Source organism: Oryctolagus cuniculus, chromosome 3, assembly GCF_051225735.1.
Source record: "Oryctolagus cuniculus isolate XC-2025 breed Fujian yellow rabbit chromosome 3, ASM5122573v1, whole genome shotgun sequence".
Classification (NCBI taxonomy): Eukaryota; Metazoa; Chordata; class Mammalia; order Lagomorpha; family Leporidae; genus Oryctolagus; species Oryctolagus cuniculus.
In genome coordinates this window covers 21,482,288-21,506,910 of record NC_142869.1, presented here as the reverse complement: position 1 = coordinate 21,506,910, position 24,623 = coordinate 21,482,288, and the positions used below count along the sequence as shown (strand labels likewise).

At 58.1% G+C, this 24,623-nt stretch overlaps 2 protein-coding genes across 38 annotated transcripts in view; one reads left to right on the top strand and one right to left on the bottom strand.

The window, feature by feature from the left end:
• The window catches only part of PNKD (PNKD metallo-beta-lactamase domain containing), a 552,090-nt gene that overhangs the window by 132,841 nt on the left and 394,626 nt on the right, over nucleotides 1–24,623 (top strand). The window lies entirely within an intron of this gene.
• The window catches only part of TNS1 (tensin 1), a 212,395-nt gene that overhangs the window by 6,362 nt on the left and 181,410 nt on the right, over nucleotides 1–24,623 (bottom strand). For 17 of the 35 annotated variants that reach the window (XM_070070213.2, XM_089329874.1, XM_051848190.3 and 14 more), the window contains 13 exons: nucleotides 19,973–20,065; nucleotides 18,903–18,926; nucleotides 18,409–18,441; nucleotides 12,196–12,394; nucleotides 9,429–10,420; nucleotides 7,554–7,640; nucleotides 6,558–6,689; nucleotides 6,149–6,241; nucleotides 5,355–5,432; nucleotides 2,813–2,884; nucleotides 2,391–2,559; nucleotides 996–1,064; nucleotides 591–623 (listed from right to left, as the gene is read on the bottom strand). In XM_070070213.2, coding sequence (XP_069926314.2) covers nucleotides 591–623; nucleotides 996–1,064; nucleotides 2,391–2,559; nucleotides 2,813–2,884; nucleotides 5,355–5,432; nucleotides 6,149–6,241; nucleotides 6,558–6,689; nucleotides 7,554–7,640; nucleotides 9,429–10,420; nucleotides 12,196–12,394; nucleotides 18,409–18,441; nucleotides 18,903–18,926; nucleotides 19,973–20,065 — 2,074 coding nt within the window. The remainder of the gene's footprint in view (nucleotides 1–590; nucleotides 624–995; nucleotides 1,065–2,390; nucleotides 2,560–2,812; nucleotides 2,885–5,354; nucleotides 5,433–6,148; nucleotides 6,242–6,557; nucleotides 6,690–7,553; nucleotides 7,641–9,428; nucleotides 10,421–12,195; nucleotides 12,395–18,408; nucleotides 18,442–18,902; nucleotides 18,927–19,972; nucleotides 20,066–24,623) is intronic. The other 18 variants (XM_051848189.3, XM_089329876.1, XM_051848192.3 and 15 more) reach the window with 3 other exon arrangements.

Sequence of the window (24,623 nt, the reverse complement as noted above, 5' to 3'; positions counted from 1 at the left end):
AACTGCCATAGGCTGCCAGGCAATTCTCCCTTCCCAACAGCGCAGGTGCAACCGGAAGCCCCCAGCCTGCAAACCCCTGAGCCACCTGTCCTGTGTGCTGGGCCAATGGGCTCCCGGAGGGTGGAGTCAGCGCCCCCATGAGGTCTCTGAGTCCCTCAGAAGCACTTAGGGTGTGCTGAACTGATGGAGGACTTGACCAAAGTCCAGAATTCAGGCCTTCTGAATTCTCAACACACGAAGCCCACCATACGGCCAGAACGGGGATAAAAGCAGCCAGGAGTTGGGCAGAAAGAACCATCTGAACAACCGTGGCCCCAGTCTCTAACGCAGCTCTGCTTTCTGTCCATTGCCTTGGACCCCTGCTGGTTCCGAGACTGAGAGAGGGTAGGGAGGCGAGCAGACTATGGCCTGGGTCCCTGGCCCTGCGATAGGGATCAAGCTCTACCTCCCAAACTGAGGGACCTGGGCCGAAGGTCCTCGCTGCCCCCTTCCCTCGCCTGGGCCCGGGTTCCAGACTTGCCCCTGCTCCCCTCACCAAGGAGCCCCCCTCCCAGCCAGCTGGGCAGCAAAAAAAAAGAAGCCACACTCACTTAGCAGGGGCGCCTCCCTCCGTTTTCATCCACCTGTGGAAAGAAAGAGGGCTCAATGTGAGTGACACACCTTCTCCCCAGGGGCCCAGACCTGGCTGGGCGGAAGGCAGAGGAAACCCTGGTCCCCAGCAGACAGTCGCCCGTGCAGATCAGGCACAGGGGGCATGCGAGGTGGGGACAGCACTGTGGCTGCCTCCCAGGCACCTGCCCCAGTGTGGGGAGGAGCAGACTTGGGTCAGCGACATGGAAGAGTGGGTGGGAGTGGCTAGTTAGCCCCTGAGGGGTCTCATGTCTCATGTCTCATGTCTGCGGTGGGAGACTCAGGCCGATGGTCCCGCAGAGCCAGGAACACACAGACCCAGCACCATAGAGCTGGGCGGGCGGCCAGGCGGCTCCAGGACTTACTTTCTTTCTTGTGGATCCAGGTCACAGAAGGTGACAGTGTTGAGGGGGTAGTGTCGTCGGAAGAAGAGCCTGTGGCACACATCAGAGAGACAGAATGAGTGCTTTTTCCCTCCTTCCACCTGCAGCCGAGGCTGCTTCCCACGGTGCTGCTCAGCCCCTCGCAGATGAGCAAATGGCCTGATGTGCTCCCACGGGCACCTGAGCAACACACAGGTGTGCCCCAGAAACATGTCCCAAGTGCAGGGACTGGGGAAGGAGGGGAGAAATTGGTACTGAGGAATGAGGAAAGAAAGGAGCCTGGAGGGAGAGGGAAGCAGCTGGGCACACTGTCAGGAGGCAGCCCAAGAGAAAGGGCTCCGCTCCAGGACGTAGGCACTCTTACCAGCTGTATGCACAGCTGCAGAGCCAGTGCAGGCGAATCCTTGTGGAAGGATGGATGGACAGGGGGTGGGGGGTGACTGAAAGGGTGGAAGGAAGGATGGATAGGTGGATGGATGGATGGATGGAAGGAAGGGTGGATGGATGATGGATAGATGGGTGGGTGACTGGATGGATGGGTGGGTGGATAGTGGATGGATGGATGGAATGAAAGATGGATGGATGGATAGAGGGGGTGATTGGAAGGAGGCATGGATGGGTGGATGGGTGGATGGATGGAAGGAAGGGTGGAAGGGTGGATGGATGGATGGATGGATGGGATGAATGGAGGGGGTGATTGGAAGGGTGGAAGGAGGCATGGATGGGTGGATGGGTGGATGGATGATGGATAGATGGGTGGGTGACTAGATGGATGGGTGGATGGATGATGGATGGAAGGAAGGAAGGGTGGAAGGGTGGATGATGGATGGGTGAGTGACGGGTGGATGACTGGATGGATGGATGGAAGGATGGAATGAAGGATGGATGGATGGATGGATGGATGGATAGAGGGGGTGATTGAAAGGGTGGAAGGAGGCATGGATGGATGGATGGATGGATAGATGGGTGGGTGACTGGATGGGTGGATGGATGGATGGATGGATGGGTGGGTAACTGGATGGATGGATGGATGGGTGGGTAACTGGATGGATGGATGGATGGATGATGGATAGATGGGTGGGTGACTGTATGGATGGGTGGATGGGTGGATGGATGGATGGATGGAAGGATGGAATGAAGGATGGATGGATGGATGGATGGATGGATGGAAGGGTAGAAGGACAGAGGTAGATGCATGGATGGATGGTGCATGGATGGATAGATGGGTGGGCAGAGGGACAAGTGAATGGGAGAGGGTAAATGGAGGTAGAATGGACATGTGTGAATAAACAGGTCAGATGGTAAGTGGGTGAGCAGTGGATGGGAAGTTGGATCACAGGAGGGAGACCCAAACAGAAGCAGGTGGAAGAATCTTACTTTCTCTGGTTATCAGTCAGTGTGATTCCCTGGGCAGACACCTTGAAGTGAACAATGGTGGCAGCTGGCGTGGGGTCAGCAGCCAACGTCTCAGATGTGGCTTTGGAGATGGCCTGTGGCCCCGTGAGTGACTCCATGTCCACAGAGTTGACGAAGAGCACATTGCAGGCTGGAAGAAAGCGACCCAAGGAGAAGTCACGGGGCTGGAGCAGGTGGGGCCACATGCAGGCCCGCTCTCAGGGGGTAGGGAGCAGAGGCAAGTTCAAGTAGCCTTGGGCCAAAGCACCTGCACCCAGCCATGCGATCTGCCCAGAGACATCTGGGTCTGGGAGAGGCTTCCAGCCTGCACCTGCAGGAGGGGACAGGCCAGGAAGGCAGAAAGGAAGGCCTGGGCAGGGGTGCAGCGTCAGGGGACCACTCACCAGCTCCTTGCTTTAGCAGGTCGGAGGTTGAGTTAGCAGGGCCAGAGCTATCTTTTGATTCATCTGTGGGGTCTGAGACAAAAATTCAGCTGGTAATTAAAACCCTGGAGCTGGAAAGCAGCACGCGCTTGGCTGGGCCTAAGGTGAGCTCCACAAATACTTCTGTGCAACGGACTCGGCTTTGCATAACAGGCCCTGGCAGTCGGCGCCGGGTCATGTTCCGTATGAATGTGCATGACTCTAAGTACCTGGCACACGGGGCGAGAGCTCTTCGGCAGGCAGAGCCGGGCTCACAGCCTCCCCCCAGCACCTGCTAAGTCCCTACAAAAGGGAGATGATGACAGCCGACCCATCCCTGAGTGCTTGAGATCTTCCATGCACTCCGTTTAGCCCAGTGTCTGGCAAAGCAAACCTTCAAGCAGTGACTGGGCGGCGGTGATGGTGGTGGTGGTGGTGTTTTGCACGGATGAGTCTTTGTGTAGATCAACAAGTGCCTAATTCTTTACACCTCTAATATAGCACAACTAGAACTTCAATAGGAAGAATTCAGAACTGAGCCATGCATTTGTTAATTAGCTTTGGTCTGACCATTTCACGATGTATGCAGACATCAAGACACTGCGCACTGCACAGAATTCAACTTCTATCTGACAACTATAGCTAAACCTTTGAAAAATCAGGAGGGGATTTAGTATCTGTTATAGCAGGGTTTCTCACCCTCTGGTATGCAGGCTCATAAAAACACAGCTTTCTGGGCCCAGCCCTGAGCTTCTGTGGGTCTGGGGCATTTTTTAACAAGTTCTTGGGAGGGGCTAATGCGGCTGGTCCTGGGACCACACATTGAGAGCCATGGTTGATACAATTTAAATATCAAGCAGTTTCTGGTGAACTATTTTACTAAATTCCATAGAAACAGAAGTTGATTAGGCAGCTAGAGTATGCCATGAATGATGCTCTGTACAATGTGGATGACTGGGGCCATTACTGTGGGCGCAATGGGTTAAAGCCCCGGTCCTTATTGCCCGCTTCCCATATGGGTGCCAGTTTGAGTGCCAGCTGCTCCTCTTCCAATCCAGCTCCCTGCTATGGCCTAGGAAAGCAGTGGAAGATGGCCCAAGTCCTTGGGCCCCTGTACCCACATGGGAGACCTGGAAGAAGCTCCTGGCTCCTGGCTTTGGATCAGCTCAGCTCCAGCCATTTCAACCAAATGGGGAGTGAACCAGCAGGTGGAAGAACTCTCTGTCTTGGGCCGGCACTGCAGCTCACTAGGCTAATCCTCCGCCTTGCGGCGCCGGCACACCAGGTTCTAGTCCCAGTCGGGGCTCTGGATTCTGTCCCGATTGCCCCTCTTCCAGGCCAGCTCTCTGCTGTGGCCCGGGAGGGCAGTGGAGGATGGCCCAAGTGCTTGGGCCCTGCACCCCATGGGAGACCAGGATAAGTACCTGGCTCCTGCCTTCGGATAAGCGCTACAGCGCGCTGGCCGCGGTGGCCATTGGAGGGTGAACCAACGGCAAAAAAGAAGACCTTTCTCTCTGTCTCTCTCACTGTCCACTCTGCCTGTCAAAAAAAAAGGAACTCTCTGTCTCTACCTCCCCCTGTAATGCTGTCTTTCAAATAAATAAAATAAATCTTTTTAAAACAGGAGCATAATTTAAATTAAAAAAAAAAAAGATGTAGTTGACTTTTGGTCAATTATTAATATTTCCATGACTCACTTTGGTGAAATGGATATTGGCAAGTACTATTAAATTATAACTTCTGCAGCTCCAAGGAAGACCAGAATGGAGTCCCTGGCCATGAGTCTAGGGGCACACCCGAGGTTCCTATCACCCAATAGGGAGGGTGGGGAGGAGGCACCCAGTTCCCAGGCCTCACATTCAGCGTCAGCAGTACGAACCTCCCCCTGCACTGTGCCCGTGTACTTGTGGGTGGGTGGTAGAAGCCTGCACTGAGGCATTACAGGCCCATCGCCACTCTCCAGAGCTGGGACATCGCCCTGGAGCAGCTCACATCTTCTTGGCCAGCTTAGCACGCCCCACCCCCCAGCTACACAGACCAGAAACCCCAGGCACAGGTGGGCCCTGCACCTCCCACCCACCCCCCGTGGAGCACATGCCTTCCCCCCCCCCATTCAGCCAATCCCCCTGGATGCCCACAGCTTCAGCCTGCCTGCCCCGGCCCTCCCACTGATGGCCCCCTCACCCAGGACAAGGCCCCTGGGGCTGCCTCCACTTGTCGTGCTCCTCTGGAATGAGGCTTACTCTGAAGATTTAATGTGAAATTCTCGGAGCCTCTAGAGAACTTTCTAGAACAATCTGGCAAGTCAATTATGAATGTTCCCGGAGTTAAGCTTTTTAATGAACTCTTCCTTCTTTTTTAATAGGGGATCGGGGAGAAGGAGGCTGGTTCTGAGGTTCCCCAAAATGGAAGAATGACCCGAGGATGCCAACCCTGGCAGGTGTTCTGGAGCGGCTGGCACGGCTGAGACCTGAAGAGGCCAGCTCAGGGGTGTGCTTGGCCGGTCGGAGCCTCGCGTGCCTACCTCGGTTTGGAATGACCAGCTTGCAGGGCAGAGCCAGTGGGATGATGGAGTGCTGGTAGACCAGGGCTGACAGAGATCCTGCAGGGAGCGGGGCAGGAGTGCATCAGGAGCAGGGATCCTGGGAGCCACGCCCCACTGCACCCCACACACACACACACACACACACATAACCTGAAGCTTCTGGATCCCACCAACCAAGCTCACCCCCTCTCTTTCTCAGCAGGACCCAAAGGAAAAGATTCCAAAGGCTCGCTTAGCAGTCATAAGGTGACCTAAGGTTTCCCTTTACAGAAAGTTCTTCCTAACCCCTGTGCCGAGCTCCCCTCCCCCACCCCCAGCTATTGGGACACTGCTGTAGACGGGTCAGGGCACTGTGGGAGCAAGTCCCAGCTCAGTCACTTATTGTGAATGTGCTCCTGGGTGAGTCTAAGTCCTCAGAGCCCGGTTGCCTCACGTGACCCCGACCACCCAGAAACAACGTACGGGACCCAAACAGAGGCTTTCCCATAGCAGGAGGTCACCAAGGCAGCTGCCCGAGTTGTCACCACAATTACAACCGTAACCAGTCTGGGCTGGGCGGGACACACACAGACAGGAAGGTGGCAGAGCTAAGGAGCCGCAGCACAGAGGGAGGGAAGCATGGTTCCTAGTTTTCTCTGCTCAGTCTTTGGAGGAGGGACCGGCAGAGGCTGTGCTGGGAAGAACTTGGGGTCGCGCCCCTGGAGGAGCCCGGGACAGGGCCAAGAAAGCCTCTCTGCGGCCATCCCACAAGGACACAGGCAGGTGCAGCTCACCAAAGTTGGGCTCGTTGGGACATCCCTTGAGCTTCACTCCTCTGGGGCCGGTCTCTATCAGGAAATGCCTCACCAGCTCTTGGGTCATGTCCCCTGGGAAGAAGAGCAAGGGACAAAGCCCGGTCACTTCTGGTGGCACGCCTCCCCACCCCGCCCCCACCTCCTCCCGAGAGCACTTGGCCAGGAGGGCAGAAGGGGTCGAGGAGATAAAGCGGCAAGAACCACATGGGAGAGAGGGCCCACCACCGCCTTCTCCCCCACCCCTCAAGGAAACACAACTCGGGGTCCCAGTAACCTTGCTTCCCAGACCCAGCCTGCAGGGAGGCCGAGGCTGGCTCTCCTGCACAGCCGTGACATCAGCTCGCCACGGCTTACAGAGCCAGTGAGCGCCACCGAGTCCCGAGCTCACCTTTCTTATTCTGTTGCATGATGCCTGGAGGCGGGGAAGACACCTTCATGGCCAGCCCATAGGCCCCCCGGAAGGAGTGGCTGTCGCGGATGATGAAGGCCCCTGGCTCCTGATCCTTGAGAAGAGCGATGGCTGGATTGGGAGGGGCAGGGAGAGAAGAGACAAGACGTTGGTGGGCCTGGCTTCACTAAAGTCCCTTCGCTGAAGCCAGCGAGCTCTGTAATTGCCTGGGGAGTGTATATCTCGGGCTGTGCAGGCCACACAGTAGTCCCTGCGGCCACCACTCAGCCTGGCCGCTGCGTTAAAGAGCGTTAAAGAGGCAGGCCCCTGACAGGTGTCCCTGTGTCACAGCAAAGTACTCTCCACAGCCCCGGGCAGCAGCAGGTTCGAGCCCGGGCTATGGTGCCAACCTCTGCCCCACCCCTACACGGCTCTTCTCGCCACCCTGGGGCAGACCTCATCTCCATGTTCCCATTCCCAGCTTTGGGTTCCTTATTTAAATTTTGTTAAAATGCAAAACTCCCCAGAGGACACAGAGAGTGAAGGCTGCCAGGAACCACGGATCCAGACCTCCCCAGGTGCCAGCCCAGGTTGGGGCTTCCAGGGCTGCCCACTGTGTTGCCATGGAGACCAGAGGCCAGGTGGCCTTGGTGGGCCCCAGGGTGCCGGCCCAGGCTGGGGCTCCCCGGAGTGGTTGCTGCACTGCTCTGGGGGCTGGAGACTGCGTTACCATGGAAACCAGGACCCGATGGACCCATCACCTGGCGGTGGCTTAAACTGGGGCTGCCAGGGGCTTTGCCACTTCCAAGGATGCTTCCAGCCCTTGCTTCTGCCCTCCCACACTTGGCTGCAGGAAGTGCCTCTTGTTGTCTGACTTGGATCTCAGCCCCGCTCCCCCAGTGTGGCTGTCTGCTACAGCAAAACAACATGGGTGTGTCCCTGCTCCATGTCCAGGGAAGACCCCACCCCGTGTGTCCCCAAGGCCCCAGCACTCACCCTGCTCTCTGGAGATCTCGGGCTTGTACCAGTACTTGGAAGTGTCCTGGACAAACTTCACCTTGGCCCGTGTCTCAGGGCTATTGTCTAAAGGAGAAGAGAAGGTGTTCTGGGTTGAACTGTGCTGAAGTCCTAACTCCCAATACCTGTGAATGTAGCCTTATTTGGAAACAGTGTCGCTGCAGCTGGGATCAAAGTGAGGTGAGGACGGGAATCAGAGCAGGGCTAACCCAGGCTCACTGGTGTCTTCAGAAGAAGAGGGGGAGAGAAAGAGGCATGGAGGAGGGAGGGCTGGGGGGAATGTGTCCATGAGGACACCGAGCATGGCCGGCAACCAGAGAAGCATGGACAAGGACTGGGCCACGTGCCCTCCTGCTGGGCCCTTGCCTTCAGATGTCCAGCCTGCAGAACACACTGGCGGGGGACTCAGTGCAGGCAGCCAGCCCCAGGAAACACCCAGAAAGCTGGGGTCCTCAGACTTCCCCGTGCACAATGGCAGGAGCCCAAAGCAGCCTCCCCAGCCATCAGTCCCCCTCCCAAGCGGGGCAGCCAGTGCCGCAGGTGCTGGAAAGCTGAGCGGGGCAGGACCAGGGGGCAGGCTGGGCCCTCCCAGCCTCCTCCGCAGTTTCAGCTTGTGGATGACACCCCCTGAGGCTCCTGGGGTCTGTCTCTGGGAGTCAGCTCCCCTTCCCGGCAGCTGTGTGCAGAAGAGGGCCTGGGGCCAGGCAGCTGGGCCATGCAAGTGCTGCAAGCTGAAGCCCCAGGCCCCTGCCACAGCGCCTGTTCCTGTTTAATGAGCTGTCAGAGGCGGCTGCAGTCCCATGTGCCTTCCTGTGTTGACTCCACAGGCTATTTTAAGCAAGGAAGATGGTGGGAAACAGGAAGTATCCCAACTCCTAGAAGTCTCACATCCTTCAAGGAGAGGGGCTGGGAACCAGATGTCCCCGGTGGGCGGCAGGAAGCAGGGAGGGGTGGTGCGGGGTCACTCTAGGTGTCCGGGCCTGGCAGGCTCAGGGTCGGACCTGGGAGTGACCTAGGCAGAATCTGGGCGCCTAGGACCCATGCCTGGCTGGCTATCTGAAACAAACATCCCATGTGCCCAGGGCTGTAGGACCGCTCTGCACACAGTCAGGTTAGAAGTCTGGCGAAGAAGCTGGGGGCCAGCTCAGGGTGTGACGCTTGTGTGAAAATAACGAGCTTTCTCTGGTGGAGGCAAAGATGCTGAGCTCTGGTTTTGGCGGGGGGGGGGGGGGGGGATTCAACATACAAACCTGCGTGGACTTCCATGAGGCCATGTGCATAAAAACCAACCTCCAACCCTCGGCCTTGGCCAAAAGGCACCTGGCTGTGTTCACCAGCAACTGGCAAGGTGCATATACACAGGGTTTGGAAGCCATGTTTTCAAGGTTATGCTAAAATCACCCTTGGAATGATAAAGACAACTCCAGCAAGGCTTGGGTTTGGGGCCTGGATTGGAAGCCTAGCTCTGCCGGTTATTAAGTATGTGACACCAGAGAGACAGCAGAGCCTCTAAGCCTCAGTTTGCTTGTGTGTAAAATGGGGCAGGTGCACCTGCTCGCCAGGTGGCTGTGGGGGTCACACGAGACAGTACTTAGCCACGCCCAAAGAGCCTGGCACACAGCGCGTGCTCCACAAGCAGGAGTGGCTGTGACGGCGATGGTGATCCTAAGAGGAACGCCAGTGCCCACCGTGATTCTCGCCCTCATCATCCACAACCAGAGCACGCCTCCCACTCCTGTGATACAGACGAAGCAACCGAGGCCCGGAAGTCAGTGGTGCACCCAAGGCCAGGTGCCAGGCGAGTGTCAGGACAGAGACGGGGACCCGGTCGCCCAGCAGGAGAGGTGGACCCACCTGGCATGGAGTACTTGGAGAAGTCGGGCAGAGTGTGGGAGAAGGAGACAGTGCTGCTGCCACTGGGGCTGGACATGCCACTGGCCACGGGCGAGGACGACACCTTCCCATTGATGGTGGCATAGTTGGGGAGGCTGCCGGCCCGGTCGCCCATGGACATCCTCCGCTTCTCTGGCAGGGCAGGAGTTGGGCTCCCTTGCCTGAAGGCTGCAGAGTCTGGAGACGGGGAGGTGGCAGGGCTGCTCAGGCCTGGGTAGTAGGCGGGGGAGACGGGGAAGGAGGGCGTGGCAGGAGCCTGGTAGCCAGAGGCACTGCTCTGCCGGGACAGCGTGGGTCTCCCGTCTTCAGGGGTACAGTAGCCCCCGTAGGCTACGTGCCGGTCCAAGCTGGGGCTGCCAGGAACCACAGATCCAGACCCCCCCAGGTGGCGGCCCAGGCTGGGGCTTCCAGGGCTGCCCACTGTGTTGCCATGGAGACCAGAGGCCAGGTGGCCTTGGTGGGCCCCAGGGTGCCGGCCCAGGCTGGGGCTCCCCGGAGTGGTTGCTGCACTGCTCTGGGGGCTGGAGACTGCGTTACCATGGAAACCAGGACCCGATGGACCCATCACCTGGCGGTGGCTTAAACTGGGGCTGCCAGGGGCAGCCATGCTGGGGTTGATGGCCCGCCGACCGAAGCCGGGGCTAGGGGGAGTGTTGGTGCCCACTGTCCTGTGGCGTGCCTGGGGGCTGCCTGGCACTGTGTGGACACCAGCCACACTGAACTGAGGCCGGGCCTGGCTTTCTGGAGAGGAACTCAGTTGCTGAAGTGAGTAGTCAGGGCTGCAGCCACTGCCCACGGCGGGGAGAGGAGACGAGCTCTGGTAACTTCTCCGGCCGGACCCGCCATGCTGCATCAGACTGCCGGAGCGGAAGCCAGGATCCAACGAAGGCTGTGTGGGTGTCCGGCGGCCCTGGTCGCCGTTCTCCCCTGATGGCACGCTCCCTACGGAAGTGCTGGTGAGAGACGGCAGGTGGAGCGGTCAGGGGGTGATACGAAGTGAAGGCAGCCTCCCAGCGAGGACCACACCTGCACCCTAACGCATCACGTTATGGGACTGCCAGAAGAAACCAAGGCACCCAGAGGTGAAGCAGTAGACTCGGGACCACACAGCTCAAGAGGGACCAGGTTCCAACTCAGCTGCGTCTGACTCCAAAGCCACATTTTGTCCACTGCACCAACAGACTCCTGTGTCACACAAAGCAAAGCCAAATGCCCTGGAATCGACCAGTGCTGCAAAAGGAATCAAACCACCCGGATCCTGCCCCTGCCTTGACTCAGGTGCCCCAGGGCACTGTCAGCCTTCAGCCCTGTGAATGCCAACGCTGGATTTTCACTTCTGAGTGGCTCTAGACAAGCCAAGAAACAGCTCACAGGGGAAGTTTCAAATCAGGGGGGTTGGGCCTTTGTGAGGGCAGCTTGCCAAGCACTGGCTTTGGCCACTCACAGAGCTAGCTGCCTTGCATGGCAATGAGATAAGAAACAGTGAGGCCAGGGTTCATGGAACATCAGCAGTGGCTGGTGGGGTGGAGGCAGGGAAAGTCTCTTCCTTGAAAACAGGGGACAGTCAGATGTCCAATGCAGTGCGGCCCAGATGGCATGGGGCACGGGGGTGGGAGGGGGTGCAAGCTTGGCTTCAGGGCCTGAGCCACAATAGGGCGTGCAGGCCTGGCCTGTGGTGTCCCCGGCTGCACACAGGGTGGGCTTGGGAAGGAAGGGATGGCCAGGACTCAGTGTCCCTTTCTGACAGGAGTTCTGGTCAGTGCAGGCTGCTCCGGTCCTCTTTCTCACTTGACACTCCAGGCCTGGCCGGAGCTGACCTTAACCTCCCTTCCCTACGTCAACTTTCCTCTCTGAGTCCTAAGGTCTTCCTCACCACCCCAGCAGAGCCTGGGGCCTGTCAGCAGGGGCTGCCCAGCCTCCGCTGCCCGACCCTGGGCACCCAGATGCACCCAGACAGACGGATGCCAGACGTGCAGCCACCCAGACATTCTCGCTGGCAGGCCTCAGGCTCCTAGCACCTGGCACCTGGCCACACCCCCAGTGCCCGGTCCTGGCCGTGCTGGCCTTCAGGAGTGTCCCCTGTCTTTCCTCATCTTCCAGCATCCTGCCTGTCCTCAGAAACCCTGGCCATATCCCTGGCCAGAACTAGTGGCCCTTCTCTGTGCTCCAAGCACGTTCCTCATCTGTCAGCTTTGGGCCCAGCTGGCGCTCACCCTGCGAAGGGAAGGCCCTGGGACGCAGGTCTGGGGAGAAGATAAGACACAGGGGGCTCTGCCAACCACTCGCCTTGGGCGTGAATCCGGCTCCAGAGGCTGCTTAGCCGCAGCACCTGGAACAAGCCCTTCACCTCTGCGCTCCGGCTGCCTCGCTCAAGGGCGGGAATAACGAGAGCGTGGACCGCCGAGGGTCACTACACCGAGGGGAGTGCCTGGCCCCCGGGAGCATTTACTACGTATTGCTCATCTTGTCCTCTTTCCAGCACAGCTGTGGGCAGGTGGGCCAGAGCGCAGCCTGGGAGCCCCAGCTCACTTACCCTGGGGGCTCCCCGTGAGATTCAGCCCTCAGAGGTGCCCTCGCAACGTGCCTTGACGCGGGGTTCCCTAGGTGCACCACCCGGCTGATTCCTGCTGTCGACACCCCAGACGCATCTAACAGGCCCACTCTTCCCCTAACACTGTGCTGCCCCAGACCTGGACCCCAGCCCCTCGTGCTTCGCACCCCTGCTCACCTGTCAGCAGTGAGGATGGGGCTGCCGGTGGACAGGGGGCTGGGGGAGGCAAAGGAGCCGCCCGGGGTCCCGTTCCTCAGGGCTGCCTCGGAGCCATAGGCCTGAGCAGACGGAGTGCTGAAGCTCTTGGGCTCAGGGTCCTGGGCTCGGGGCCCGGCCACTGCCGTCCGGGCCACAGACTCCACGTAGCTCCGGGGCTCTGCGGGAGGCAAAGAGTAGAGACTCTGAGCACATTCCCCAAGGGGTGCAGTGTGGGCCCCACCCACTCCCACAGGGAACACAGAGCTCAGAAATGTCCCCAAAGGATGCAAGGGGAACCTGTCCCAGCGCCAGCCCCCCATACCTGCCCTGCCCCACTGTGACTTTAATTCAGCAGGCCCACGCTCAGACATGCATTCCCGAAACAGGCCGCCAGGGACTCTCGCTGCAGGCACGTCTCCAGCTGCTTCTTTCTTCCACACCCCTCCCACCCAGCCCCTGGGCCCTCAAGGATCCCCTTCTCCGCCCGCCCTGCCCCCTCGCTCAGATCTCAGGAGAGTGCCAGGGTTCAATGAGGCTCCTCCCCACACCCAGAATCCAGGCTTGCTCAGTGGGCTCCAGGCCCACCCCTTCCACCTGACACCCTCGGCTTCCCTGGGGACTGCCCATGCCCACACAGAGCTGGACACTCTATCGCAGTGGACACCAGTGTCCAGATACACAAGGCTGGCTCTGGGCGGCCCAGAGTGGAACCCCGGCCTGTGGGGGCACCCAGAGCCCATGAGCCAGCTCCTCCGGGCTCTTTGTAGTGATAGCAATGGCAAAGATCCGGGAGCAAAGCAAGATCCCAGGAAGGCAAGCACCAAGTTGCCAGGAACCAGGTGATCTGGCCCAGAGCTCCAGTGCCCACCACACAGACAGCCATCTGGGAGCTGATGGCTTCAGTCTTGAGGAGCTGGCTCCTTGCCCTGGGGGGACACCCAGTGGCACTCTCAGAGGAACACTGACCCACAGAAACCCACATAAGACTGACACAAGGCCAGAGACCCCCCACCATCACACACCACACACTTTGTCCAGGGTCACTCTCTCCAATAGCGCCCCCTGGGCTCTTCCAGGAGCCAGACTCAGCCTTACCAGTTCCTTGCAATGCTCACCACCCACTTCTACCTACCCCCACCCAGGGACAACAATGGGGCCTCCCACGGTGCCCAGAGCCCACCTGGCTGAGCTGCGTTCCCGGTCTGGCATACACCAGGCCTCCAGCATGTCTGTCCTGCAAGTTACCAGCCACACGACCCTCACCTACAGCCCCACCTAGGGCACAGCCTGGGAAGCATACGTTTGTTTCTTTCAAGTTAAAACTGGTACAGATGACACCCTGCAGGCCCATACTGGCTTCCCTTGGTGGAGGTCTTGCTGGACCACTTTCTCCTCTGACCTGCACCCCTAGAGGCCCACAGGTGCCTGCTGGGTCACCCAGACCCCTTGGCCCTGTGGCTCCAGATGGCTTTGGCCTTTGGCCACTGGCGGGGAATGACTGATGGCTGCATCCCTCTCCCCAAGGCCACAGCTCTGGCCAGTGGCCCCACCTGCTCTCTCCTGCTTCCTTCAGTCCTGGGGTGGGTGGTTCTCTGCCCCTGCTAGGGAGCACATGGTGGCCTCCACCATTCCTCCTCCATCTGCCAGGCCTTTTAAAAGTCCACTCATGAGGCTGGCTGGCGCTGTGGTGCAGTAGGCTAAGCCTCTGCCTGAGGCACCAGCATCCCATATGGGCACCAGTTCAAATCCCAGCTGCTCCACTTCCCATGCAGCTCCCTGCTATGGCCTGGGAAAGCAGTGGAAGATGGCCTGAGTGCTTGGGCCTGAGCACCCACTTGGGAGACCCAGAGTAAGCTCCTGACTCCTGGCTTCAGATCGGCCCAGCTCTGGCCACTATGGCCAGATGAAGACCTTTCTGTCTGTCTCTCCCTCTCTGCCTGTAACTCCACGTCTCAAACAAATAAATTAAAAAAAAAAAAAAGTCCATCACATTCTCGATGGCCCCCCAGATATGAGCTGCTGGTTTACCACCAGGAGCCTGACCCACATGCTGGGCAGGCAGCTCGCACCCTTTAAAAAGCATTGCACCCCTTCTGCCAACAGGGAACTGAGGTATAGGGCCCACACCACCCCATCCCACAGGCAGTCTGGGCCGAGCCAAGGGCTCATGGGTACTGACCCCTATCTGGTCTGTTTGCCATCAGACAAAGCTTGAGTCCCTACAACTCTTCTGGTCTAAACATAACAGCCCGAGCTGAAGGCTGCCTGCCTGCCCTCACCCCACCACGCACCTCCCTTCTCCTCTCGCATGCCATGCCCTCCTGCAGGGAGCAGGTGCACCCTCCCTGCCCCTCCAGTCCCAAGTCAGGGGGTGGAGCTGAGTGCAGCCCTTCCGGGCAGTCTCCACCACCCGCAGCCTGAGCAGCAGCGGCCTTTGGGAAGTTGCCCATTTCCTGAGTTTGTCTCCAGATCTGTTAGAAACCCAACCCAGCCTGTGGGGCCCAGGCCAGTACTCCCAACTTGTCAGGTGCAGATTTCTCACTGGGCTGCTTGCTTTGTCTGCCTGTCCCTGGGCGTGCTGTCCCCGCGCCACCCCAGGGCATGTTCACAGCACGGGCTCCCCTTCTTTCCTTTACCACAGCCTTTCTGGGACTCACTGTGCTCACCCGTGAAACTGGAGTACGCGTGCCCACCTGCCCGGCTAGGATGGCCTGATAACAAAGGCCTCTAGCTCCTTCCTGCCAGTTCCAGTCCCAGGGATCAGAACCAGGCCTCTCCCCCTCCCCTCCGCCATGGCCATCCTATGTCTCCAGTGGCACCTGCTCCTGACTCCACCTTTTTTCCCCTCACCCTCCCTGCTGCGGTTTCCCTCGCCCCCTCCAATCCTAGGGCAGGTGCACCCAGAGGCAGAGGGAGGTGGGGCTAGGGAGAGCGCTTCCTGTACAACATTCCAGGGTCCCAGACCCATTCCAAGAGGCTGTGGCACAGGAGAGAAGTGGTGCTGTGGTCTCCACCCCAGGGTGCCATCACTCTGCATCCCTACCCCAGACACAGTTTCTGCCTCCTAGAAAAGGCTCTTGGTCCAGGGAGAAGGGTGCCCACCCTGAGTAAGAAGGCACGTGGGAGAGGGAAAAGGGCAGAAATACCCAAGTCCCCCAAGTCCAGGAACCAGGAGATGAAAGGTTGTCATTTCAAACTTCTCAGCGCCCGTATGCCCCGATCCCACCCCGACTCAGCACTTGCGCCTGATGCTGAAATACCTATGGGCATCTCCCCTCCGCAGGCTGCCCCACTCACCTCTCTGTCCTCAGTGCTCAGCACAGGGTCTGATACATACAGATGTGCAATGAACATGCATTGCACGAAACCCCAGAAGCCTCAGAAACCTCCCGCCGTGCGTCTTGGAGGAGGAGGACCCCAGAGAGGCCATGGCTAGTGCAGCGGCTTCCTTTACCCCAGCTCTGTGTGGTCCGGACCACCTGGGCCACACTCAACCTGCCCTGAATGCTCCCTGCGGTGGGGAGACAGGCCCAACGCGGGCCTCACACCCTTGCTGCTGCAGGCTTCGTCCTCTTAATCCTTCGTGGCTCCCCATACCCAGTCAGGTCACTGTGGACCCGCCCTGGTACCCAGTGCAGTCACAGGGAAAGGGGAAGCCCACCCCATGCAGGCTCGTGGCCATGCTCCTGCCTGGACAAGTCACCAAACTTTCCCAAACATCATTTCCTTGTTGGCAAAACTGGGCTCCTGGGGCCAGCATTGTGGCGCATTAAGCCACAGCCTGTGACACCAGCATCCCATATGGGCACCAGTTTGAGTCCCAGCTGCTCCACTTCTGATCCAGCTCCCCACTAATGCACCTGGGAAGGCAGCAGAAGACGGTCCAAGCTCTTGGGTCCCTGCACCCACTTGAGAGACCCAGATAGAGTTCCAGGCTCCTGGCTTCATTACAGTCGTCTGGGGAGTGAACCAGGAGATGGAAGATCCTTCTCTCTGCTTCACCCTTTCTCTCTGTAACTCTGACAAATAAATTAAAAACATCTTTAAATAAAAATGAATCTCTATTGCCTTCCTCTTGATGTACCTGTGGTACCTAAATTAGGCGATGTGACAAGGACCTCACATGGTCCCTGCCCATTTAACCTCACTACAAGCCACACACTCTGACTTTGCTGGAAAAGGCACACTGTTCTCTCTCACTGCAGGGCCTTTGCACACGCCATCAAAAACACAGCGCCTTTCCACCCAGGGCCTTTGCACATACCCTCCCTTCACAGAGAATGCTCTCCTTCCATCTCAGTTTCAACAAGTTAATGTCACTCCCCCATACCTCTTTCATCTTCAGCCCAAGTCCATTCTTTGCTGTATCTTTGCATACGACTGTGTCACTTCCCTCCAAAGTACTTAACTCAGTGCCTAATTCTGAGTGACCATTTGAAGCCCCTGTCCCCATGTATGATCTGTGAGACATCTCATACATACTGCTTATCCTTATATCCCACAGCCTGCCACAGTGCACGGCACACAGTAGGTATACAGAACACTTATTGAGTAAACAAAGCAATGACGAAAAGGATGACTGTGCATAAAGCATTTAGCACAAGGCCTTGAACACAACTGACACCTCCCAAATTCTTCTTTGTTCCCACTGAATAATTCTATCATTTCCCCTCACAGGAAAAAATGAATTTTTTTTTCTGACTTTCCCATCAAAGTATCAGCAGGAAAATCAAGCACAGCTTCTGAATGTCAGCAAAAGAAAATGTGCTCTCGCCTGACCCGGGAGGTGGTGTGTGAGTCGGGAAATCTGGGCCTGGCTGCCCACAGCCATGCTCCCTGGCCCTGGCCGGCCTCACTGCCCAGGCAGCAATGCCGACGCCCACGCTGGAATCCCAGGGCAGGCTGCCTGGAGGAGGAGGGGAGGGCGATGGCCCCTGGATGAGGAGAAAGGGCACTCACATCTCCGGTGTGGTTCTACGGACTCCAGACTGCACCTGTGGGCAGATCCCTCTCCCCAGCCACCCAGGGACCTGTGATGAGGATCCGTGTGCCAGGTCACCCCCTGCGACCCTTCCCCACCAGACTCTGCAGCTCTGGGACAGGTGGAGGCCTGGGGAGCTCAGAGCCACATGTGAGGCCGAGCCTGTCCACCCACGGGATACCCTGTGCCCCTTGCCCTGGAGAGCATCAACCAGGCACAAGGAGAGCTGAGAGTCCACTGCGTGGTCGGCACCTGAAGGCCAGGAAGGCTGGCTCAGCTTGCTCTACACACCTCTCCCAGCTTCACTGCCCTGCTGGGGGAGCCAGCAGTCTGGCCTCCGACCTGGGGAGGAGCAGGGAGGGGCTTGGCTGGCAGACGGAACACGCTGCGGCCCACTGGGTTGCCTTGGTCAGTAACCCCAGGCAGCCTGATGGAGCTCAGGCTCAGGCAAGGCCTCTGGGGTGCTCCAACCATCTCGCCTGGGTGACGGTGGTGGCTGCAGCCAGGCACAGGCCATGCCTGTGCTGGGGGCAGAAATCAAGGTGCTGAGCGTAGAGCCGAGGTGGAAGGGGCCACATAAGGCAGGGCCCAGGTGGGAAGTCAGGGCACCCGGACAGTCAGCTCTGGAGGGGACAATCCCTCCTGGGGGAGAAGCGGATGCTCGTGCCCAGCACCAACACCCAGGGACCCCGGCTGGCACCAATCTGTGACCAGAGCAGGGCGGGGTAGGGTGAGGGGCGATGTCCCCTTCGGGGACGTCCGCCACACTGGGGCCATTTCCAATGCTGGGCACTCTACAGTGCACAGGGCAGCTCCCTCTCCCGCCCCCACGGAAGTGTCAAGTTCAAAGGCTGAGACCCCTGTGCAGAGACGCATGGGGGATGGGGAACACGAGCCCCTTCCTGTCCCCTCTGTGCGTGGCCGCACACCTGGCAGGATTGGCGCCGATGTCGCCATTTCTGTCAACAAGGTGGCAGCGGCGCCTGGACTCCGGCTGCGCCTGACCCAGTGCCCAGCGGCTGCAAACTCCCCAGGCGGGACTCGGGTGCTGCCCAGGGTGATATCTCATCGCCAGGGCGCGGGGACAGGAAGGCTATGCGTCTGGTCACTTGAGACCCGGTCAGAAAGGGGAGCTGTCCTGAGCCAGCCTTGCCAGGGGCCAGCCATCGCCAGACCCGGGGGCGGAGCGGCCGCCGCCAGCCTGCACTTACCTTCCGGGAGCTTGGCCACCACTTTGCCTTCATCTTCCTCCGAGGGAAGATGAAAAGAGAGGTGGGAGGAAGGAGAGGCAGGACAGAGGGGCGGGAGATGGACATGGCAGGAGAGCCCAAGGAGAAAGAGAGAGAGAGAGAGATTAACAAGGATTGCTTCACAGGAAAGAGACTTCGCTGAGAAAGGGGGAAGTGGGAGCTGGAGGGAGGCTTGGGAAGAGCCCATGGAGGGGGGCTGAGGTCCCTCTCTATGGGACCCTGGGGCTGTGACACACGTGGGACTGGTGCTCGGGAGACTGGACCTTTCGCAGCCCTGGCGTGGGGGCTCCTGTAAGCCCAGCCTCAAGCAGGAGTGCGCTGGCTGGTGAGAGGCAGCCCCCAGCCCCCGCCACTTGCTGGTGACTCAGTGCCCCGGTCATGCCGACCCCTCCTGAGCGGGAGGCTGTGCCCGGCGTGTGGTTGCATGGTCACACGTGCATGCAGTGCCCTCCTACCTGGCCGCATCAGCCTCCTGGGGACTAAGGGAAAAAGGTACAGGTGACCCCAAGAGCCCCAGCACAGCCCCGGACTCCAGGGATCAGCACTCCAGGCCCAGTTGGCTCCAAATCACCACTGAGGACCCGGGGCCCCTCACACCCTCCTTGCACAGGCACGATGGGAGTTGGGGCCTGCAGAGGAGATGCTGGAGGGCATGACCCCGGGTGGCCGTCCATGGTGGAGGACGAACCTCTCCCCAGAAGGCGCAGGCTGTGTTACTGCGGGGAGGCTGGGGACAGCCCGGGGCCCAGCAGCAGAGTCCAGTGCTGCCAGTGCCACAGGGCGGATGAGGGGACAAGCAGAGCCAGGGGACAGGTCAGGAGCACCAGGGACCTTCAACAAGCAGGGAGACCCCAAGTGGAGGGTGAGAGGGTCAAGGGGGCAGCAGACAGTGGTGGCTGCTGCTGCACCAAGAGTTCCTTAGGCAAGAGTCAGAGTGCCCAGTGAGGCCAGGAGGGCCCCTGGCTTGACCGTGGCCGGGCCTCGACATCTCGGGGATGCTCAGACCTGGACTAGCTGGGCTACGAGTGGGACCCTGGCAAAGGGCATGTGTGTGCACATGTGTGCATGTGTGCAACTGAGTGCATGTGTGTAGGTGCGTATTCATGTGTGTGCACGTGTGTGCATGTATAATGTGTGCAGGTGTGTATGTGTGCTCAAGTGTGTATGCACTGTGTGCACATGTGTGCATGTGCACACAAGTGCCTGAACACTGGAGACAGGGGGGTAGCCACGCTGCTAGCAAAGAATGAGCAACCCCAGGGACACTGAAGCCAGGCCCCCAATCTCTGAATCACAGGAGCCTGGGAGTGGCACTGACCCCACAAGTCAACAGGCAGGAAGGCAGCAAAGGGACCGGTCACTCCCAAGTCCTGTAGAGGGTCCCACCCAGGCCCAAGCACAGTGCAGGCTCCGAGCCCAATGGCCACCTCTTCTCCCACACTGGGTGCTTTGCTGTGAGACTCTGAGCACAGAGACCTCCTTCCCCCACTGCACCCCACCTCCTGCAGCCCCGCCAGTCACTCACCACCTGTGGGGTGCAACAGGATGTCCGCAGGGTTGTGGGGTTTCAGGCCCAGAGCAGACAGGGGCGTCTTGGCCAGACCTGGAGGGGAGCGCACTGTGCCGGGAAGAAGATGAGGATGGGAGCGTGAGACAGGTGGGGGCAGCGGCTGGCACACACCCCCACGAGGGACCAGCCCCGGAGCTCCTGCTGCCCTCTCCTGCCTCTGTTCTGCCCATGGTGCAGCAGTTGAGAGGACCCAGGGGAAGAGTCGGGAGCGACACCCTTGTCCTGGCCCTGTCCCCAACCTTGAGAGAATCATCTCTACTCCTGGGCTCTCTGTGTCCCACTCCAGTTCCTGTCCATCACCAAGGTGCACGGGACACAGGCAGCTCCTGGGCTGTCCTCGACTTCCCCTCACTATTCCATCTTCCTCCTCTTCTCCCATGCCCATCCCCTACACACACACACACACACACACACACACTGTAAAACCATGCACCTGGGTGGACTTGGAAGAGAACAGAAGAGAGTGGGTCCTCTGCAGCCACAACCCACACAAAGGACAGAGGGAAAAGAGCCACAGACTAGACCACGCCCACCCTGACCCACGTGTATGTGAATCCCAGGAGGAAAGACCCTCTCGGGGTGCACCTCTGCAGCCCCACGTCAGGGCTGTGGAAGGAGAAGCAGTCGCCATGCCCTGCCAAGGGCACCCTCTCCCTGTGCTTGCCTCGGGCTCCTCCCAGGCCACCCATCTGGGTTACCAGTGTCATGTAACACGCAAGGTCACAGAGGGCTGTCCCTCAGCTTTCGCCCATCAGCCAAGGACGTGGTTTAATGCCCAGTCACGAGCTGTCTCGGTGGCAGCTGCCACGTCTCCTAACACACCTCAGAGAAGTACAGAAACGAGCCCTGTGCCTCCTGCCAGGGAACTCAGGGAAACTCCTTGCCTGCACAGCAGCCTCCACCATCCTGCCCTGACCCCTGGCCCCCATGAGCCACACAGAAGCTCCATGGCCCTCTCTGGGCCATCCTGCTTCACACCCCCAAAAGACACTGAGACCCACAGGAAGTGAACAACAAAATACAATCTTGCCATGCAGGCAACACAGCTAACCGTGCATGTGCAGGTGTGCGCACACGGGCCCGTGGGACGAGTGGGACATCACACGGGTGCAGATGGGGGACAGGCCCAGCCCTCCAGCCTCACCCTCATGGACAAACACAACACAGGGGACACATTCTCACAAACACACAGCTCAGGTCTGGGCAGGCCCAGGCCTGTGTGTCTCTGCCTTGCCTCCCTCCCTCTCTCTCTCTAACGTTTGATTTTAACTTTGGTTGGCACCCATAACGATACATGTGTCTGGGGTATAGTGCGATGTTTACATACAGGTATAATGATCAAATCAGAGCAGTTAACATTTCCTGGGGGAAGAACAGTCAGAAGCTTCTCTTCTGTTTTGAAACACACACTACCTTCTAGCAGCCATAGTCCCCTGCTATGCAACGGACCAGGGCTTCCCCCTGTGTAAACACCCACACAGCCCAAAGCAATCACACACTCAGTGCATTCCCTCTCAGCATACCAGTGGCCCGGAATACCAACGACAACGAAACAGGGCTGAACTTCACAAGGAACCATGAGAGGCCACAAAGCAACTGCGAACAAACGTAGCAGAACTCGGAGGCATCACACGGCCTGACTCTAAAACACACCACAAAGCTCTCACAACCACAGCAGTGTGGTGCTGGCATGCAAACAGATGCATGGATCAGTGGGAGAGAGTTAAGAACACAGAAATGAACGGTGCATTTACAGCCAGCTGATTTCTGGCATAAACGCCAAGAACACATATTGGAGAAAGGACAGCCTCTTCAATAAACGGTGCTGGGAAAACTAGGGCCAGTTGTGATGTAGCAAGTTAAGCTGATACCAGCATCCCATACCGGCACTTGTTCAAGTCCCGGCTGCTCCACTTCCGATCCAGCTCCCTGTTAATGGCCTGGGAAAAGCAGCAGCACGTGGCCCAGGTGCTTGAGCCTCTGACATCCACATGGGAGACCCAGATGGAGTTCTAGGTTCTTGGCTTCAGCCTGGCCCAGCCCCAACCATTGTGCCCATTCAGGCAGTGAATCAGTAGATCTAAGCTCCCTCTCTCTCTCTCTCTCTCTCTCTCTCTCTCTCTCTCTCTTTCTGTAACCCTGCCTTTCAAATAAAATAAACCTTTGTTTAAAAAACTAAAGTCACATGCAGAAGAATAAAGCTAGGCCTTCCCGCTATCATCTCTCACCCCTTCTCTCTTGGGGTGCACACACACACACACACACACCCCAAGCTTCCATTTCCACAGCCTCCACTCGGCCCATGCCCCATTATGGGCCTTGCTCACAGACACTTCTCAGCATTCATCAAATGAATGGACGGTTGGGCATCATTAATTACGAAAGCATGAGCCCAGCCTAGAGACTGCTGTCCGTGGCATAACCACTGTGCTGCTCCAGCCCTCAAGTCCACACGTGCATGCCCAACAGGCACAGCAGAGACGGGGACCTGGGCAAGGAGGTGGAAGGGGGCCAGAGGATGAGCAGTGGTGGTGGCCTCTCTCGGTTCCCCCTGCCCTGCCTCCAGCTGCCCGGTACCAGGCAGCATGGCCCTTCTGCTGAGACAGATGAGGGGGTGGCACTGAAGCCGGGCGGCCTGCTGCTTCCTCGGGGAAAATTCCTTGCATTTCTCCGCCTTCTATCCTTGACCCCAGCCCTGTGCACTGATGAAACCTCGGCTTCTCCTTCTCCCTGAGGCACTCGTGTTTGGCCAGCAGCGGGGAGAGAAGGCAGCAGAACCCAACTCCAGCATAGGCTGGATGCCTTCCACCGCAAAGAGGCTCATGTCCAACCCCTGGCCATCTGGACCCCATGGCGAATGGGGGCAGGCGTGAAGGTCAAGGTTAACACCTAGGAGAGTCCATCAAGTAATCAAAGGCCACCGAGTTGGCTCTCGAGTGGCTTCCTCCCGGCTCGCACCGCTCAGCAGAGCAGCTGTGAGCCTCATGTGGGTCCCAAGCATGTAGTGTAGCCAACCTGAACTGACGTGAGCAAAGTACACACATTTCATGACCAAAAAACCCACAAAATACCTCACTTTTATACTGATTACATGATGAAATAATACTTTCTAGGAAAATAGATTAATTTCATCAGTCCCTTTTCATATTTTTTTGTTTTGTTTTTGACAGGCAGAATTAGACAGTGAGAGAGAGAGAGAGACGGAGAAAGGTCTTCCTTTTCCGTTGGTTCACCCCCAAAATGGCCGCCACGGCTGGCGCGCTGCCGCCAGTGCACTGTGGTGATCCAAAGTCAGGAGCCAGGTGCTTCCTTCTGGTCTCCCATGGGGTGCAGGGCCCAAGCACCTGGGCCATCCTCCACTGCCTTCTCGGGCCACAGCAGAGAGCTGGACTGGAAGAGAAACAACCGGGACAGAATCCAGTGCCCCAACCGGGACTAGAACCTGGGGTGCCAGCATCGCAGGCGGAGGATTAGCCTAGTGAGCACATCTCTTTAATTTAATTTAAAATAATCTAATGTAAATCAATTTAATTAACTTAATCTAAATTGATTTGATTAACTTAATTTGAATTTGATTAAAATTAATTTAAATTTTAGATTAAAAATTTTTTTCACATTTTTTTAAAAGTTGTAAAATAGATTGGGCCAGTACTGTGGCTTAGTAGGCTAAGCCTCCACCTGCAGTGCTGGCATCCCATATGGGCACCAGTTTCAGTCCCCGCTGCTCCATTTCTGATCCAGCTCTCTGCTATGGCCTGGGAAAGCAGTGGAAGATGGTCCAAGTCCTTGGGCCCCTGCATCCACGTGGGAGACCCGGAAGAAGCTACTGGTTCATGGCTTCGGCCTGGCCCAGCCTGGCTGTTGTGGTCATTTGGGGGCTGAACCAGCGGATGGAAGATCTCTCTCTTTCTTCCTCTCTCTCTCTGTAACTCTGACTTTCAAATAAATAAATAAATCTTTTTAAAAAATACATTACTTAAATAAACATCTCCCATGTCCTGTCATGCTTTTTAGCACGGCTACTTGTGAAGTTGAAATGACAGCACTGCTCCTGTCCCTTTCCACCGGGCACTGCCATTCTATGGACTGTCCATGGTATCCCGGGGCCACCGATTGGTTACAACTGCAGCCCCCCACGCACCCACGATGGTCACTGTTACAAGCCCTGCTGGTCCCCGGGCCAGGCCGTCTCATTCCTCCTGTGCCCCCCGGGATGTACAGCCAGCTCCATCATCACTGGGGCAAATGGACAGCTCAGGCCCCGCCCAACTAACCCCAGCATCCCCAGTCTCCTCTTCCTCCACTGCCCAGGCCCCTCCCTGGGACCCTGTGTCCCTCGTGGCTTGGTGTGTCTTCATCACTGCATTCCCCCACAACTACCTCCTCCTGGCTTTTCTGCTATAAAAGGGGACACGGCCTCCACTTCGGGACATTGGGGTATTTTTTGAGTGGACATGTCTCCTACCCATTGGGGACTGGCCTCTCGGGTGAGTGTATGGGGGGCTGCAGATTAAAAGCTCTGCCTGGGAGGCCAAGGATGCATGACAGGGGGGTTCTGGCCAGCCTAAGGGTCCCGGGCCTTTCTTTCCTTGGTGGGAGCTAAATG